The sequence below is a fragment of the Halictus rubicundus genome, chromosome 2 (assembly GCF_050948215.1).
Source record: "Halictus rubicundus isolate RS-2024b chromosome 2, iyHalRubi1_principal, whole genome shotgun sequence".
In the NCBI taxonomy this organism is placed as follows: Eukaryota; Metazoa; Arthropoda; class Insecta; order Hymenoptera; family Halictidae; genus Halictus; species Halictus rubicundus.
In genome coordinates this window covers 9,426,964-9,445,682 of record NC_135150.1, presented here as the reverse complement: position 1 = coordinate 9,445,682, position 18,719 = coordinate 9,426,964, and the positions used below count along the sequence as shown (strand labels likewise).

At 33.6% G+C, this 18,719-nt stretch overlaps 2 protein-coding genes across 3 annotated transcripts in view; one reads left to right on the top strand and one right to left on the bottom strand.

The window, feature by feature from the left end:
- The window catches only part of LOC143365034 (uncharacterized), a 35,126-nt gene that overhangs the window by 14,725 nt on the left and 1,682 nt on the right, over positions 1-18,719 (bottom strand). The window lies entirely within an intron of this gene.
- Positions 1,363-18,719, top strand: LOC143365055 (uncharacterized). The gene is made up of 4 exons (XM_076805030.1): positions 1,363-1,833; positions 17,467-17,789; positions 18,020-18,252; positions 18,337-18,719. Exons 2-4 carry the CDS (start codon positions 17,581-17,583, stop codon positions 18,507-18,509), a joined length of 615 nt encoding a protein of 204 aa, XP_076661145.1. The 5' UTR covers positions 1,363-1,833; positions 17,467-17,580; the 3' UTR covers positions 18,510-18,719.

The following is an 18,719-nucleotide window of genomic DNA, read 5'->3' as shown; positions in this document are numbered from 1 at the left end:
GTGAAATAGGGATCCCCAATCTGAAGATAAAGAAAATTAGCCACGGTCTATCGATGATGCTTAAGATCGTGTCATGGGTCCAATGAACAATTTTTTAAACATTTTTTTGAAGGTGTAGCACTCTCTCTCTATTGTTTCTAACCTCTATTATTATCATAAAGTTTTAATATGGCAGAATAGTACAATGAGTTCAAGCCTCATTTATAAAATTTTAATTTCTATTAAAATTTATATACACTCCCATGATTTTTATACCATAAAATTTTATGTAAATATAAAATATTGGTGTATGAAAGTAACATTCATTTGATTTAATCGCTAGAAATTCAGTAATTGCATGACGATTTTGATATTATGGGTCAAAACAAACACACACACCGCTGTCGGAGGGTCAACCAATTTTCGAAATAATGTGTCCACATCCTTAAAATCTTTTAACCTTTCAACTACTTTAAATTTCATCTACTCACTTTTGTCATAATATTCGCAGTTTACTTGTGAGATACCCGGCTAAACAAACGTTACTTAATATACCGAAACGAGATTATTTTTATTAGTATCACTAATAACAATAGGATGTATTTTATTAGTAATAAGTCTAATGAAATGGAGTAAATCACATTTTACCCGTTTAGCTTCATTTTCATTTTTTTATCACATAAAATTACAGAATGGTGGAGTCATTTGCACCCAGCGGTAATAGTGACTAGAGTATGAGAAATAAAAAATTGTAGTATTAACTTAAACAAAAGTAGATTATCTTCAACATAGGGTACGATTTTTTGATATCTTAATTTGTCGAATTTTTATAAATGTTTAAAGTTGATTTTCTTCAACGAAAGAGATATTTTTGCTTTTAGCTGTCGCCATTTTCTTATTCTTGAAAATCGTTAAAAAATCGTACGCTACATTGAAGATAATCTATTTTTGTTTAAGTTAATACAACAATTTTTTATTTCTTATATTCCAATCACTATTACCGCTGGGTGCCAATATCTCTCCCACTTTGTAATTTTATGTGATAAAAAAATATGAAAATAAAGTTAAAACGTCGCTTAATGTTCCCTAAAAGAATTTTTTGTTTTACGGTGTCTGTATACGCGAGAAATAAATCATAGATTCGCGCCATTTTATTAGGCTTACAGGGTTGCATACTCCCTGAGACGAAAGCAATATAATAGCGTTTTTAAACTCTCCCAATGTGTTTACAGTTCCGTATTTTGTCTAATCATTTGTAACATAAATGCCTAAAATCTGCAGTCTACTCGTAGGTAACAGTGAGAGACCGAGTTAGAGGTCGAGTGGAGCCTAAGTTTAAGTTACAGTCCGAGGAAAAAAAAAAGAAGAAGACGAAGGGGCAAAAGTGATACCGCGGAGGGAAACGCTAAGGTCCGCGATCACGAGCACGGGAGCAACGCGATGCGGAATTTCGATGACGTCGTCGACGCACCACCGACGAGGACAATAACCACACAATGACAACGATCTCGATGATGACGAGCGCAAGCGAAAGAGAAAGAAGTATAGACAGAGCCAGAGAAATCTCGGCAGAGAAGAAGAAATCAAGAAGAGCAACTCGGAGAGAGCCGATTGGTTGTTCCTGATCGAGTGGAGGGGTCGTCGACGGGGGCGAGGAGCACCGCTCGGGTAGGGGTTGCTGAATGAGTAGCGGGACGTCGGACGTCGCGACGCACTCCGTCCCCATCACCCCGACGGGCAAACCAATGTCCGACTGCTCCGACTCCGGCGAAGGCGAAACGACCCGGACGGGCAACCGAGCGAAAAGGATCAACTGATCGAGAAACGAACAGACGGTCGTGTCTTTCGACGAAGGTGAGTCTTTCCGAGCGATTCACACCGTTAGACGACACCCGTGGACCGAAATCGTCAAAACGCGAAAAAAACACAATTTTCAAACTCGTTCGAAATCAATGAAATTGATGGTATACATTCCGAAACGTTCAGACCAGGGTGACCTGTCCACTGAATGAAACACTTGAGCTGCATGTCTGTTGAAATTAGTATTCGCAAATCGTTATTTCATTTTCTGAGTGTCATTTCTATGAGAAGGCTGTGTGTCATTGTTGAGCTCTTACATTCCGGAACACAATTCTAACAATATTTTATGGTGGTACTCAAAATCTGGCATTGAAAGAAAAATCGACCAAATGACTAATGAATGAGCATCAATTTCTAAAAAATAAACGGAGGTACCCCAGTGAATGATAATTATCCAAACAAACTTATCACGGGACATAGATTTTGTTAGACGACAACAATCTTACCTTGAATACGTGGGACGTCGTTCGAACAACTGTTAAATACATTAATATAGTGGCGATTAGGTTCTAAAAAAGGATTAGATCTCTTTAGCAAGACATTTGTGAATTTGCAATACAATTACTGCGTACATTTCATCGTGAAATGGGTATCATAAATGTTATTTTACCACGTTTTTATTAACTTGCTTTCTTGCCTGTCTGTTTATCTGTTCGGTACAAATTCTGCAATTGATTTTAAACTAACTTCCCGATGTGCTAGAGACTTGAAACTCTAAACATAGGTCAGAATTAGATGACAACATACACAATGCTAACATGCAGAAAATAATTATTTCAATAAAAGAAATTTTTAATATACCACGTTTTTAAGACGGACTAGAAAGTATAAAATAATTTTTCCTAGCCCCATACAGGTAGTCCTGAAAATGTGTGACTGTGAATTTTTAATAGCTATGAAAATATTTGTAAGATTTAAAACGAAAAACGTGGGGCGCAAGCAATAGATAATTGATGCATGAACAGTTGACCTAAGTCACTAACAATTTTATTGCACTGCAAATGATATGAATAGTTGTGTGAGTTTTGTCAACGGCAGCTACTCTCTACACTCATTATTATCTTGCGCCTCACGTTTTTCGTTTTAAATCTTACAAGTATTTTCGTAGCTATTAAAAATTCACAATCACAAATTTCAAACAATACCCTTTCAGAAATTCCTATTTTCTCGTTGTTTTGGGGGTTTAGCGATATTTATAAAATGGAAGTCACGAACAGTCATCACGAATCTTGCATAAGAGTACTTGTTAAAACATACTTAAGGTGGGTACATACAAATTTCTTGTCAAGCTTATTTGGACATTATAACAATAAATGTGTAGCCATTAGGCCAATTAACGTTATGTAGATTCGAGAACTTTGGTAAGTTCTTATGGGGGCTATAATTATTATTATTATGATACCGTAACATAAGCTTTCTTGCTTGCCGAAAAAACCACAGTAGGAAAGAAATAGTAGTAGGCGAAAATTTACCGAGTCTGATACCTTTACTCGTGAATATAAATGAATGGCCCGAGCAGTGAAACGGATCAGTGTGAAGATAATGCGAGGCGTTTAACAAGTATTTTGTACATTACTTGTATTGTCAAATTTCAAACTATCGTTATTGTACATATCTGAAGAAATGTTATGCAACGCTGAGGAATAATTAAGGACTACAATAGCAGCACAACTATTTGAAATTAAAGATATTTTTTCTATTTTTTTTTTTTTTTAATTTCAACGTTGCTCAACACTAGGGATTATTAGCAACGTCGTAGAATTGTCCGAAAATTTATATTTCATTGGCTGGTCTGTTTATATTTCAAATTTATATTTCATCTGACTTTTTCCAATTTTTGGTAGTCTTGTGGAATTTATAAATTGCGCGAGATTAGTAGCACTGTCCTTTGGATTTGGTATTCCGTTCATATTATTTGGGAGACTTGTTATTTTCATTATTGTATAGTATAATATATTACTATAAGATAATTGATAACTGTGAAATTCGTGTACATTTCTAGGAAAATTCAAGCTATTGGTATTAAATGTCAAACGTCAACATACACCATATCAATAGAGAACTTTTTTTCATGTACGAGGTGTCCTTGTTAACTTGCCCAATTCCTGACACTATAGTATGCACAGTTTACATCGATTAGTAGTACCAATGGTGAATGAAGTGATTCTAAATTCCGAAATACGAAGCATAAAATCAAAGGCGCTGAGAATTTTTATACCGAAACATACAAATCAATAACAAAGGAGAACACGAAAACAATGTACCTTCCACAAACCAATCAAACGTTTAATTGTCGTTTCTCTCATAATTATTTTTACATGAATATACTCAATAATTGTCATTAATGAAGAAATGAAATCAACGGCATAAATGTAAAATATTCATTTATTGACTACCATTGTTCAGTACAAGTGGAATGTTCATTAAAAATATAAGACAAAATGAACAGCTTAGAAAATTCGGCGAATTACACAACTTTCGAAGAGATTATTATTGAAAGAATATTATTAAGAATTTTTTAATCGAAGAAATTATTAAAATTTTTATCCAAATAGATATACATATATTTATTTAGCGTGCAGGTGGGCGTAATCCATGACAACTAAAAAGCCACAATTTGTCCATAATAAAGAAAAAGTAGTAGTCAGTTTTTTAAAATTATAGAATTTACCATAAAACTGAACAAAAATGAATTCATCATGAAACGACGAAATGACGCTAACTAAACTTAATTTTTTCATTTTTCAATTCGACCTGTATTTTTTTTACGAATTTTCAAAATTAACTTTCTTCGCAAACCCCTTACACAAAAACAATTGGCGCGAAATTTGTCATTTCAGTTTTGCAGAATTTCTAAGTTAACGGTTATCTGTTAGCAATAGCAAATCTCTTAACGAACTAAACTAAGTACTAGAAAACAATATACGAACTTGCTGACTGTTTCGCGTAAACAAAAAGCAAATGGAAACTCGAAAAATAAAAGAAACATATGCATAGCTATAAAATTTTAAGTGCTTCATTTGATTTTCTAAGCTTCTAAACAAACATTGAAGTACGTACATTCAACATGATATAATTTCAGTTCAAGTCATTGAAATAAATCACAACAAATAATTAACAACATAATAAGTAACAAACTTTCTTATTACAACGTAGCACGGTTAAAATTCGTTACTGCGAAGAAACAAGACAAAAATATATGAATAATACGAATAAGATTTACATAATTCAGTGATTAAATAGTACTTTGCTCTTTGCCAATGTAGCAATAAAACCTAAAGTGACTGGATCGATATACAGACTGATCGGTAACTGGTGGTACAAACAAAAAGCGGGTGACTCGACGTAAACAAAAAAAAGTCGAAATTTAGAATAAAGTTTTTTCACATAAGGCTTTGTTTTCGAAAAAATCGATTTTGAGAATTTGGCAAACACGCGTGCTATTGAATACAGCGACAAATCTAGGCATGGGCTTTATGGGCTGCACCCCATGACCCCATTCGGTCAAAGTGCCCCCTTCGCGGTCAGAAAAATAAAAATAAAAACAATTTAAGTGAAAAGCTTGAGAAAAAATAAATTATACAACAATTTTTCATACACGAGTTAATGTGGGTTAATTGAGTAGGCCCCCCATACAGTGTTAGTCCAGGGCCCCAAAATAAACGGTCCGCCGCTGATTAAATAGGAATGGTCTGACGCCTCTGTTCATGACCTACCGTTTCTACTTCTTACAAATGCTGAACACGCGATCTTCATGATTTGTCAAAGTTAATTTTCTTGAAAACAAAGTTTTATAAAAAAAATTTTATTCCATAATTGTTGACTAATTTGTTTGTCGTGTGCACAACCGAGGCGAAACGCGTCGAAAACTTGAGGAATAGTGCGGTAGAAGGAGAAATTAGAGTGGGGGAACAAGTCTTGATCTGGCGACCGTGGACATGACAGAAACGCTCTGTTTTACCACTTGTTTGATACACTTGGATATGCAATTGTGAAAAATGGCTGTTTTTTATTTAGTTTTCAATTGTGACTTTATAGTTTTAACAAACAACGTGGACAATATTGTCTCTTGTTTTTTTTTTACAAAAATATTGTATCTAATGTCATTGTTTCATATTCGGATATCTCTTGCATATTTCATACAATTTAGACTCTTTTAATGTCAATTCAAAAGTCAAAATTGTTGATGGATCTTTTGTTTGTTGCGATCTGTTCGAAAGAATGAGATTAGGAAAAGAAAATGGTATTATATACTTGGCTGCTTTCCTCTAACGTTTAATTAACTAGAAGATAGATGACAATACTTTTTTTTATATAGAACAAGAAATAAATATATATTTAACATCGTCTTTATTAGAACAATGTGTATCGCATTCCCTCATTTTCTTTCTGTTAATGTCAATACGTTCTAATCGACATAATATAACTGGATATGATCTTCAGAAGATAAATCGCTCGCTGTTTATTGGAATCACGAATAATGTTATCAATCGGGTATTGTTATTATTTTCGCGTATAACGGGCCAGACGTACACGAACACGTAGAAGAAACATTGTTTATAGCAATTATATCTTCGGTTTAAATTAACAATTTTTATAATTTACTCCGTGAATATCAAAGACAAACGAAGCTAGATGAATTTTTTAAAAACTTTCTATTTGTTAATAAATACGTATGTACGTATCGAATAATTCTATACTTATTTCCACATTTAATTGAAAGAATAGTGTTTCCTTTTAAATTTCTGAGTTTATTACATAATTGCAGTTTATTTTTAACTACTTCTAGCCAATAAAGCGTTTGTGTTTCACATATTACAGTAAAAATTCTACTGAAGTCACTCTTTTGGTTCTTTTTCAGTGACTTCTGTAGGGAACGTCGGAGGTACTCGCCGGCGTCGCGTTTGAAATACGATGTTGTACGGAGGTGCTGACAGCGAAACTCGAGAACCGTCGCGGTCACCACATTGTCGGGTATATCGGTGTGAGACCCGAAGACCACTACTAATCCAATTACAAAACTTCTTTATTTTTCGTTATATTTTTATGAAACTTTTACCAACATATTCGTGGCATTTTTCTGATTAAAATGATACCAAATATGATATAATTCCGATGTTATTTACTTGTGTAACAAGCGATAAAAGTTTCGAACGCAGAGGAGGACAGCGTATGGGAAAGAAAGAGACGCAGAGAGTCGAAGCGTTCGGAAAAGATCAAAGACTGGCGTGAGCGCAGGCTTTTAAATGAAAAATTTAACTTTTTTATTATTAATTATTTTTTTATGAGACTCACACCAGGATGTTCGTGGCATTTTTGTAATGAAAATGAAACCAAATATGACATAATTCCGATAATATTTACCTGTATAATGAACGATGAAAGTTACTTTCCATAACAATTACATTGACGGAAAATTAGTGTAAATGTGATCCAAATTATATCGCGTTTGGTATCATTTTAACCAGAATAATGCCACAAATATATTGGTGAAATTCTCATAAAAAAATAATTAATAATAAAAAAGTTAAATTTTTCATTTAAAAGCCTGCGCTCACGCCAGTCTTTGATCTTTTCCGAACGCTTCGACTCTCTGCGTCTCTTTCTTTCCCATACGCTGTCCTCCTCTGCGTTCGAAACTTTCATCGCTTGTTACACAAGTAAATAACATCGGAATTATATAATATTTGGTATCATTTTAATCAGAAAAATGCCACGAATATGTTGGTAAAAGTTTCATAAAAAAATAATGAAAAATAAAGAAGTTTTGTAATTGGATTAGTAGTGGTCTTCGGGTCTCACACCGATATACCCGACAATGTGGTGACCGCGACACGACGGTTCTTGAGTGGTATGAGGTGTTCGAGTGTCATAAGTAGGGAACGTCGGCAGTGACTTCAGTAGAATTTTTACTGTATTGACATGCACTTAATAAACATTCGTAACCGAATTAATAATGGAAACGAAAGTTTTTAGATGAAATAAGTTTGAGATAAAGATTATGAAAAGTGGTGATAGATTCTTGAAATATTTATAAATGTTACATTTCTGAGGCTACTAAATTGAAAACATTTTTAACATAGGTAATTGCATAAGACTTCCGACTAAATTGTTATAAGCCGAATTCAGTTAATTTAGTACTATACAGCAGGTTTGGGCATTGTGATATGTATTATTTACTATAGATTATTGTATTCGTTATAATATTAATTATAATTTTAGCCATTAGTTTATTTGGTATTTAATACTCAATCTACGACAAAGAAATTTAAATATTTTCTTATGGCAGAGGTTCTTTCCCAAAAACGGAGATTTTAAATGTTTAGTAATGTTAAAATTTCTTTCGTTATTCTAAATTACCAATTAGTAAATTGGTGAAATATTTAGCAAGTAAGTAATCGGAAAGTAACTTTTATATGAAATATAAAGTACTTGAACACGTTTCTGTCGTTTACTAATGCACGTCGAAACTAATAATATTTATGTGTAATTTAATTGCTATTTTAATTGCATTGAAAATGTGAAATATTGTGCAGAAAAACAGCAGGAATTGCTTGTTTCATTTGAAAGAAAAGTGCAGCTGAAAGTCATCGGTTGCTAGTAAAAGTTTAATAACCTTTAAAGTGGCTTTTCCTAGATGCGTCTGGGCGCAGCGTTTTGCGATCCAAACTCCATTCGTCGTAACTCTCTGCTGTGCGTCTGGACACTCAAGTTTGCGTTCGTACAATGAGATTTGGTATCTCTTCCCTTCTTTTTCGCTTGAAAAGGAAGAGGAAAGAGGATCGTCCGAACCGAAACACGTGCGTCGGTCGTCATCAAGACAGACTGTTGTTTTTAAATAATTTATCAAAAATATTAAAAATATTGAAACATTTTTCTAGAAAAATTTTGACTTTTGGAAAAATGCGACCGCACTCTATGATTGTTTCTCTGTGTAAAGACCTGGTTTTAGGTGAAATTTTCAAAGGATATATCATAAATGATAAAGAAAAATGTAAAATGCACATGATTTATTAATTGTGTAAATAAAAAAATTCAATAACAATTTTTTTTAAGTTGCTTAAATTATTTTAATAGCGCTCGTTGAACCATTGTCAGAAAAATGCCTGTTGCGGTTTTGCGACAGTGGTTCAGTGAACAAAAACTTTCTTTATTTAAGTTTAAAAAATGGTTATAAAATATTTTTTTATACATATTAATTTCACATTTTTCTTTAAAATACATCCCCCAATATATATTTAAGATATATCCCTGAAAAATTTCACCTAAAACATCAAATAACCGTAACGTCTATGGGATTCATTCTTGGAAATTCTGAAAGTTGATATTTAAACTTAAATCGTGGCCAAGAGTACCTGCCCAAACGATCAGTGTCAGACCAAAGTCTCTTAACAGATTTGAGATATGCTTCCATAAATAAAAAATGAGCGAAAAATACAAATTTCCGATTAGTCCATATTACTTAATGTTAAACGACTTTTTTGAAAAATTATTTTTGGCTGTTAATAGCTTAAGCTGTATGTAATAATATTTCCGTAAAAACTTTTTTTTTAATCGGACTTTGGCTCACTATTAGGCAATACAAAAATAATTTTTTTTTATAAAAATCGAAAATTTATAAACTGAATTTTGCGCTGCCTCAGCACCACTGCGTGGTATCCGACGATTCAGGTAATTGTACCAACTGCTGTTCACCGGTAGGCTTGGAAAAACCGATGTCTCTTGTACTATGCATGGTACTAATTAAGTTGTAAAATATATTAGCGGAAACTAACCCCAAGAAAGAGGCGTTAAGATGTATCTAAAGGTTTATGACACGCTAATAATCGTTATTGAATTGATAGCCGGACCCTACAAGGTGGTTTATTTAAATTATTGCCAACATGGCACAAAACAAAATTCACTTGTTCTTTACTCAATCTAAAAAATTCTCTAAATGGTGTTTCATCATTCAGCAAATGCTTTTGTATTAATATATTGCCATAACCCTCCTTATTTCGTTTTTTATATATACTTTTTATTTTTGTTCGTCGTTTTTTCGTCAACATTCTTAGAAGAATCTCGTGATCTTCTGCTTGTTCTTTAAGTAGTAAAAAAAGTAATTTTCGATTCATTTTTTCACTTCGAACTGATTCTTCTTTCTTTACATACAAACTCTTCGTTCGATAATCAACGACGTACTAAAGAAGAGAAGAGAAAAGAAAAGGGACTTACGACCACCATAAAAATGTGTTCGGACGCACGCGCCTAGACGCACACGCATGCGTCCAGACGCGCATAGGAAAACGCGCTTAAGAAAATCAGACGCAGTTTTGATGAAGCGTCTGACGAAGTTTGGCGAATGCAGTATAAAAGGCGTCAGGATTGCAAAACGCTGCGTCGGGAAAACCCACCTTTATCGAAAACAATTAGTCAATTTAAGTCGGGCATCGAAGGAGAAACGTCCAGAATATACCGAAAGACAAAGTGATTATTCGGCATTACAATGCGAGACCACACATTGCAAAATCAGTCAAGGAAACGTTGGAACTGCTTGGATATAGTGTCGCCAGATTAAGACATGTCTCCCACTCTACCCTTCCCTTTCTACAACTTTAATCCCCCACGCTTCCGCCACAGCCCGGTCACGTGACGCGTTTCTTCTCCGTCTTGCATGTGTCACAATGTCACGTGACTAATCCGGTACTGGCAAAGAGAAGGGTAACTGCATTCCCCTCAATTCGAGTCAATTCCCCTGATCTGGCGACACTGCTTGGATGGGATGTTGTTACCAACACCCACTATATGCGCCAGGTATTGCTTCATTGGATTACCATCCATTGGTTTTCCATTTATTCCGATCAATGCGGAATTGCCTTCCCCAGCATGTACTTCAGTTCTCGCGAAGATATCAAAAAATTGGATTAACGATCGGATTACCTTACACAAACCAAATTTCTTCTATCGCGGAATCCGCTTATTACGTGAACAGTAGGGGAAAGGTTATAGCTAACGATGGAACATACTTCGAATAGAATATTCTCTACGTTTCTATGCACACATTTGCCAACAACAATGAAACATTTGTCATGTATTTTTACATATTTGTGAAAAAACATGAGATTTGAACTCGTGTCCCACGCCGCACTATTCCAACGCGTTACCACCGGGGCCACGAAGTTACTTGTAAATAACAACGCTAAACGGAACTGTATTTTGACCCAGCTCTGTTAATTATCAATATTTTGGAAAATATTGAATAAATGGCCCTATAATGACATATCTCCGTAAACAGGCCATCAAATTCTGTAAGTATGCAAAGTATCGACTAAGGAGACCCGAAGATCGTGCACTCCCCTCGTAAGTATTAATAAAAATTCCCTTTAAATTCCGTGCTCCTGAGCTTCTAACAATTGAATGGAATTATTTTCCGGCGAGATCTCTTCGGGGGAATGGTATTAAAAGAAAAACGAATAAACGATGTACGACAAGGCTGGGAGATTCATTCAGTTCCCAGATATTCAGAGAAATTTAAACTGGAAAATGCGACGGTCCGTTTTAACGTTGATTACACGCAGTACATTAGTTGGTATTGTGTCTTTCAACGAATAGTTTAGAGACGGGAGTAAGTCGTCGAAAGAAACAGACACGACTCAATTCATAAATTTCTCGTTAGAAGGCCAGTTGAATAATGAACAATTATCGCGATGCTTTCTCGCGAAAATCACCTCTGACATTTTGAACCTCCGTATTGCTAATTGCCGGTCCGGATATTAGGAAACTGTAGGTTCCATATAAACAACAGGAATAGTCAGTACCCATCCGCAACTAATACGAATTTCGTGACCGCGAATAATAATTGGACCGCGCATTATAACTGATTCGCAGATTTGCCATTTACTAAAACATGAACAATCACAACTGCGCGAGCACACGACTAACAATATTATAAGTCTCGATTGAAATTCAATCAGCTTGTCGTTCATTTTATTTTGCATTTAAATAGGACTCTTAACTGATGAAAAAACAGTTTCATTGATTTACTGCTCTTTATACAGGGTGGTCGGTAACTGGTGGTACAGCCGAAAAGTGGATGATTCTATGTAAAAAAAGTAAGTCGAAACTGTGGAATAAAATTTTTTCATATGAGACTGTTTTCCAAAAAATCGAGTTTGAAAATTCTAGGAACACGCGTGCTATCGAATCGTCGATTTTCTCGAAAATAAAGTCTCGCATGAAAAAATGTTATTATACCACCAGTTACCGAACACTCCATATAAGTCGGCATTTGAAGATCTAAATTTGCATAAAGTCTCATGGCAGCTATAACTACATCCATTCAAATCCTTATGCACCGATTTTCCCTTTCATATTTTTCCTCTTACTGACACTTGATATACATAAATAACTAATAATTTTAATTGGTCCCTGAAGAATTAGAACGCTTCTAACTTTTGGTCCAAATGGACTCAACTCCTGCCATTTTGGAGTTTTGGGAGTTCCATTTTCCGTGGCTCAAATTCATTTAAACTTTTCTCCATACATTATTTATACTTTCTCGCAACTATACGGGGTTGATTAAAGGTACGTTAATATTTTATATAGAAAATACATGATTCAACATTACATTTGACAAGAAAAGATCAGCTGGTTCAACGTGAACGTGTTAGTCATCTTTGACTAGTATTGTTTACAAACTAATTGTCATAATACGCTTTCATTATTTTAATAAATTAATAATAGGATTACGAAATGTTTACCATATTTTAATGGAATCCATTTAGAAAAATTATATTGTCTTCAAAATGTGCAAATTTCCACTGCTCTGTATACTGATGCGTTTAATTTGTTATTGCAAATCAACAATTTTTACTGCTAGTATCAAAACGATTATCACTGCATTTGCCAATAAAAAACTAACAAAAGTGTGAAAGGATCACATTGTTAAATCTCTCTTCCAATACATGGAATAAAGAAACTATAAACCAAGATTTATCAAAACTAGACTGTGGATTTTATGAATTTATGACAAAAATGCATAAAAAAATTCGTGAACACATTCACAGAATTTACGAATATTGTTTGTTGTATTATCGACTTACTAAAATCATCAGAAAAAGAAATACATCTTCATTTAACTTCTGCTCCCTACAATTGACCTAGGCAATTTGTATTTTACATAAGATCCGCAGTCTAGTTATAACATCATTTTTGTTTAACGTTCTGGAAATTCAAATAACTCAACAAAATTTGTTTCATTCGACAGCTGAGTGTAAAAATTAATCAACTTAACTGTGAAAATTAATTTACTTGTATACGGGCCATATAGTAATCGATGTGATCAATATTAATAATAGAGTATAAACACGCGAAGGATATCAAATTTTATTTCAAATATAAATTTTAAGCCCGCCGCATTTTAATCAGTTTTTTTCTGAAAGAAGATAAATCCTACACACGGTCGAATTACCTTTATAAGATACGCTTTACGGGTTAGTGAACTCTCATCGGCTCGGATTAGACCTATCCAAGTCACCCACGCTTCTTTTCGTCGACACCTCTCACCCCTTATCAGTTTGCCATCATCACAAACTGTTCAGAGAAAAAACCAGATCAATGGTTCGAAAAAGAAATATTTTTCAAGTTTTTTTTAACACGTTGACTGCCATGTCATCCTTTCTTGGGCCACGAAGTTATATCTCCAGAATCAAATATTAATTTTTACGTTACTAAATTGAACGTAGCCAGTTTGAAACAGTAATTAATATCATTAATCTTAATTTCTTAATTCTTATTTTATTCAATAAGCTGTGTAAATGAATTCAATCCTGCTCAAAGGAGGTTTCGCAGTCGAATACCCCCTACCGCCAGTGCAAATTGGGATTATTGAGAAAATTCTATAAATTTTTACTGAAATTTTAATCATCTACATTATTAGACTGAATGTAGAAGTGTATTACATAGTATACGTACAGAAAAGTAAAGGAACCTTGGAGAAGACGACTTTTTATTTTATTAACTACGATGCACTTTATAAAAGAATCTGAAAATAATTAAGAATATTTCTCTTGACAGTAGCTCACTATTGAATTTATATAAAACTGGTGTCTCTGAAACTTCTATTGGAAATATGCATTTTCTCGGACTTTTGGAAATTTTCAATTTTTTTTTTAAACGTGTTTGCCTAATCCGAAAAATACACATTAATAATAGTAATAATACACGACTGTCACGATAATATAAACATGGTAATCTGATAACTTCAATATAAAATCAGTAATTTCAAGTTTCTGCAATTTTTTAAAAATCGATTTTGAAATCAGAAATTCGGAAAAAATTCACGGTTGTGTGTGCTATCAGGTAGAGTATACATGAATTTTTTCGTAACTTTTTGTTAAGCAGAATGGAAGAAATATATCACAATTCATTAAACTGTGTTGATCCTATAACTACCTTTGCGAAAGGGGCACTGACTTGAAACTTGCCACGGAGAGTTTTCTTTGGCGGCCTTATCGAATGGTACGAAAAAAGATTAATTTGATTTGGGGGCACATTTGGCCCCCTTATTCAGCTATACCCTTTGGCTGAGTTTATAACAATTTGATTAGTGCATTAAACTGTATCTGACTTTCATTCCCTCCGCATTTACGTAATAATTCCACCATTTCTGCTATGTCTCAAATGCTTCCTGGAATTATTTTTATTTAAGCGAGTTAAGCACTCGTGATTTATTTCGAATTTTCTTAATGGCGACGATACGCTATCTCTTAAGTTATAATTTAATTTCTGGAAACAGAAAGAAGTCACATGAGGCTAGATCTGATAAGTATAGGATACGTGATTTCTTTTCTTTTCTTTTCCAAAAACCTGATTGGAGCTTAAGGGCCCGGAATAGTCACGTGACTTTTTAATTAATAATTTCCATTCACAGTCTTCAGACACAGACTTAAGATCCGTCTTGGTCTTGATCCGATGGGTCTTAAGTTTGTGACTAAACTTGTCACATTTTTTGCTCTGTATTATCGATATTATGAATTCGATACAATATGCACAGAATAAAAATATAAGTATAAATTATATAAAATTCACATAAATTCAAATAAAAAAATAGTAAAAGATTCTGTGAAAGAGAGATTTAATGTTTGTAACAAATTATTTCCTCGAAATTTTTAACTACATACGTATAGACTTTCAAAAACGGTATAAAATTTGTATAAATATTTTGTAATTTACGAACGACAAACACGTAAATAAAAAAGTTTGGATGAAAAGAGTAGTTCATCTCTTGAGATCAAAAAATAGAACTGACCAAATATGACAATATTTTTCGGCTAATCTAATAAAAATTTGTGTCCAATTACACAAAAATTAATGTGTATTACTCTCCGGTGTTTCTTTTTAATGGTAATATAATTTTTTTAATGATCCTATTTTTCTGACAATTAGCTCAGCAATATTCAATATTCTCTATCAATCAACGTTCACGTGGCAATGACAAAAGCCTTTTTTCGTCACGGCCCAGTGGTGTAGTCACTAAAATCGGCAAGTGTGGGAGTTTCGTTGTACTAAATTAAGCTGGAATGTTGTATAAATAGTCGCACCCATTGCAGAAATATCTCGAAAATGTAAACAGCCCAATCCCCTGTCGTCGAATAGGGAATTTGCGGGCGTCCTAATAACAGTCATCGAGACAGCGCAATCTTCTTACGCATTTCTACTGGCATCGTCACCACCTTTTGATTCAATTTACAATCGTAGTTTAGCTCGGGATAATAAAACAACTCTGGCGAGAGACACGTGCTTGACTTTCCGAAGTGATCAAAATATCAGTTTTAACTACCATACCCTGTTTAGGTCAACATGAACCTATAGGAAATATTTAAATTTCCGTTCTTTATGTAACACGAATTTTAAATAAATTTTAAACAATTTTTTTGTACAAGATGTAGCGGGGCACATGGTAGAACCAAGCAGTAAATGATTTCAAAATGAAATTTTCTAGCTTGAGGCCTCATTTTTTTAAGAATCAAGCTTGAGAGATCATCGAATACGCATATTTGTCAACAATTCTTTTTAGACGTTAATCTTAATGGTTTTCTCTTGTATCAGAGCTTATTTTGTAGGTGACACTTTAAAGAATATAATATGGTTATATTTTTCCTAATTTCTAAAACAGTGTCCCTCAATTCTCTCGACGATGGAAACAAAATTCTTCTGACAAATAATTTTTAAGATCCAAATTCATAAGTACTACTTGTTTTTATGAAAATCAGCAAAAAATGCAAATTTAAAAACTTGTATTTTACAAACAAATTAACAATAAAACTGGCAAAATGATGACTTAATCGCTATCCCCTTCCCCAATTTCACATATACAATATCACATTGGATTTTTAATGAAATCTCTAACATCGATGTCAAAAATTGATGGAATTGATGCAAATTAACTTGTTTGTATTTTATAAAAAAATGTGGAACCCACAAAATGATGACTTAAACAGTCTCTAATTGTACACACACTGGATCATAACTAATTTTAAATAAAGTCCTAAACATCGTCAATAAAAAGTGTTCGATGGAATGATCTAGTACTTGAATGAACACAATAGAAGGTTGGAGGAAGTCATGAATGTTTGCGATTGCAATTATTAGTACATCTAACAATTATTAGGTGTACAAATTAATTCATGGCCCTTACAAAGAATCATTTGTAACTTTCTTATATCCAAACTTTTTTCTGAGTTCATCTATAAAATAGTGTAACTATAGAGAAAATGGTGGGGATTATTTTCAAGATTTGAATATTTTTTGATTGTTTGGAAATGAATAACAAATTTACGAAGACAAGGTCACGAATTAATTTGCACAGCTAATATCAACAAACGAATGTACACATTATCTTAGTCCTATTGATCTCAAGAACAGTTAACGCATTGTAAACAACATGTTAAACAATTTATGGGTTTTCACAGAACACGTTTTCTGTAGACAGCGCAACGTCTTTTTTTTTATTGATCCTACAATTATTTTTATATTTACATTATCTGTTATTAATCCTCCGATTTATTAATTCTAACAAATTCTTGTTTAAATTTATTGGGTTCCCAATAAATGTTAAAGGGTCTTAAGCTTTTAGTTAAAATGATGAGTTAACTCGCCATTTGTGTTTACTATCACTCATCGAAAATATGTCATTTTCTTCCAAAGTTAACAAATAATTCTTTCACTTTATTGTATCCTAATATCCACATTAGTATAAACTATACCTGTGAATTTTGTTGTATATGTATTTACATTGATCGTGGCAACATTTTTGTTAATTTAATTTGTCTTATGTTATGTCTCCAAATCTATTCTTCATTGTCTTTGCCGCAAATGAATTCATTAAACTATTAACTGAGCGACTCTTCAATCATGAACATTTAGGGAGCTAATTTAGGGGCATGATTTAGGGAGCTAAATGTTCATGATTGAAGAGTTGCTCAGTTAAAAGTTTAAAGAATCCATTTGCGACGAAGACAATGAAGAATAGATTTGATTGACACACGAAATTGTACAAACTTTGCAAGATATTTAGCTTTCACATTTTTTGTCGTTATATGTTACGTTAAGGAATTTACAAACTCAAACTTTTGTTTTTTTTTTTAGGATCGAAAAAGGAAAAGGAAACGACACGCCGCTGTATCCAAACCACGATACGCGTTTCAAGGAAGAAACGTTCGACGAATACGAGATCGATAACGAACGAAAAGCCTGAAAAAAATGATGCTCCCGATTGTTATCTTTATCTCCGCACTAACTGCGCTTTCGACTTTGACTCTGGCTGTTCCCTTGACCGATTTCAAGAACAATCTGAACAGAAATGTGATCGACGCCGCAGTATCCCCCTGTTCCTCTAATGAAGCTTGCTGGGAATTATTACCAGTCGAAGAACTTCAAGAGAATATTCCTATACAGGAAAATCTACCAAAGTATATATTTCAACTTTTTCATTTTCGCAATACAATGGCAGGCCGTTTTAATTTAGACATAAAACAGTAATGCCACCTTTGTTGTTTGTCAGCATTTGCCATTTGTTTACATTAAAACAATTGATTAACCTAATGCATATAAACAACTTAAAGTTAAAAGATTGATAATCTTTGTACCAAGAACTTTGTTTGAAATAATTGTATAAGCATATATATTCTGTGACTTTCAGAACACACATACGAAGGGAAGCAGCGAATGTAGATCCTAATACGATTATAGAATCTTGGGGCGAGAATGCTCCCGTTATAGATAAAAGGGCTCACACGTTACTGCAAAATACTAAACAAAATAAGAATAGATTACCAAAAAAGGATGTAGTTATGTCTCGTAGCTGGGGTGCTGGCGGAATGCCGTTCTCTGTTCTTTACATGAGTCCCCATGGTCTTCGTGGAAATTATGCCAGTAAGGACATACATATTAAAAATTGTCAACCAATAAAGTCAATCGATTACAATTTATAAATCTTGACACATGGAATTATTCAAGGTACTGCACAACAACAAGAAATGGCAAAAACAAACGACGCTTCTACACCTTCTGCGGCACACCCTGATTATCGCATCGCGTTGCGCAATGGAGCTTCCTCACAGCCAAGAAGACAATACTCGATAATACCACAATTGTTTATATCTTACGGATGGGGCCCATTTGGCAAATGATGACAATCTACCAATCCACGTACTACAACCTGAACTAAATGATCTCGTAACTTTGGTAATTGCAGAGTCACTTTAGAAATTTTTAGATGTACCTCTATAAAAAGATGATTAAGAACAAGTTTTATCCGAACATAAACTCTACCTCAAAGACTCCTTCTCTCTTGCAACTTAAAAAGAAATTGTAAAATAAATAAAAATACAATTGTTTTT

What these genes read in the sequence shown, in the direction of transcription:
- LOC143365055 (XM_076805030.1), top strand. Translation starts at nt 17,581, where the DNA reads ATGATGCTCCCGATTGTTATCTTTATCTCCGCACTAACTGCGCTTTCG. An exon ending in ATACAGGAAAATCTACCAAA is followed by an intron (nt 17,790 to 18,019) that starts GTATATATTTCA and finishes TGTGACTTTCAG; the next exon opens with AACACACATACGAAGGGAAG. An exon ending in TCTTCGTGGAAATTATGCCA is followed by an intron (nt 18,253 to 18,336) that starts GTAAGGACATAC and finishes GAATTATTCAAG; the next exon opens with GTACTGCACAACAACAAGAA.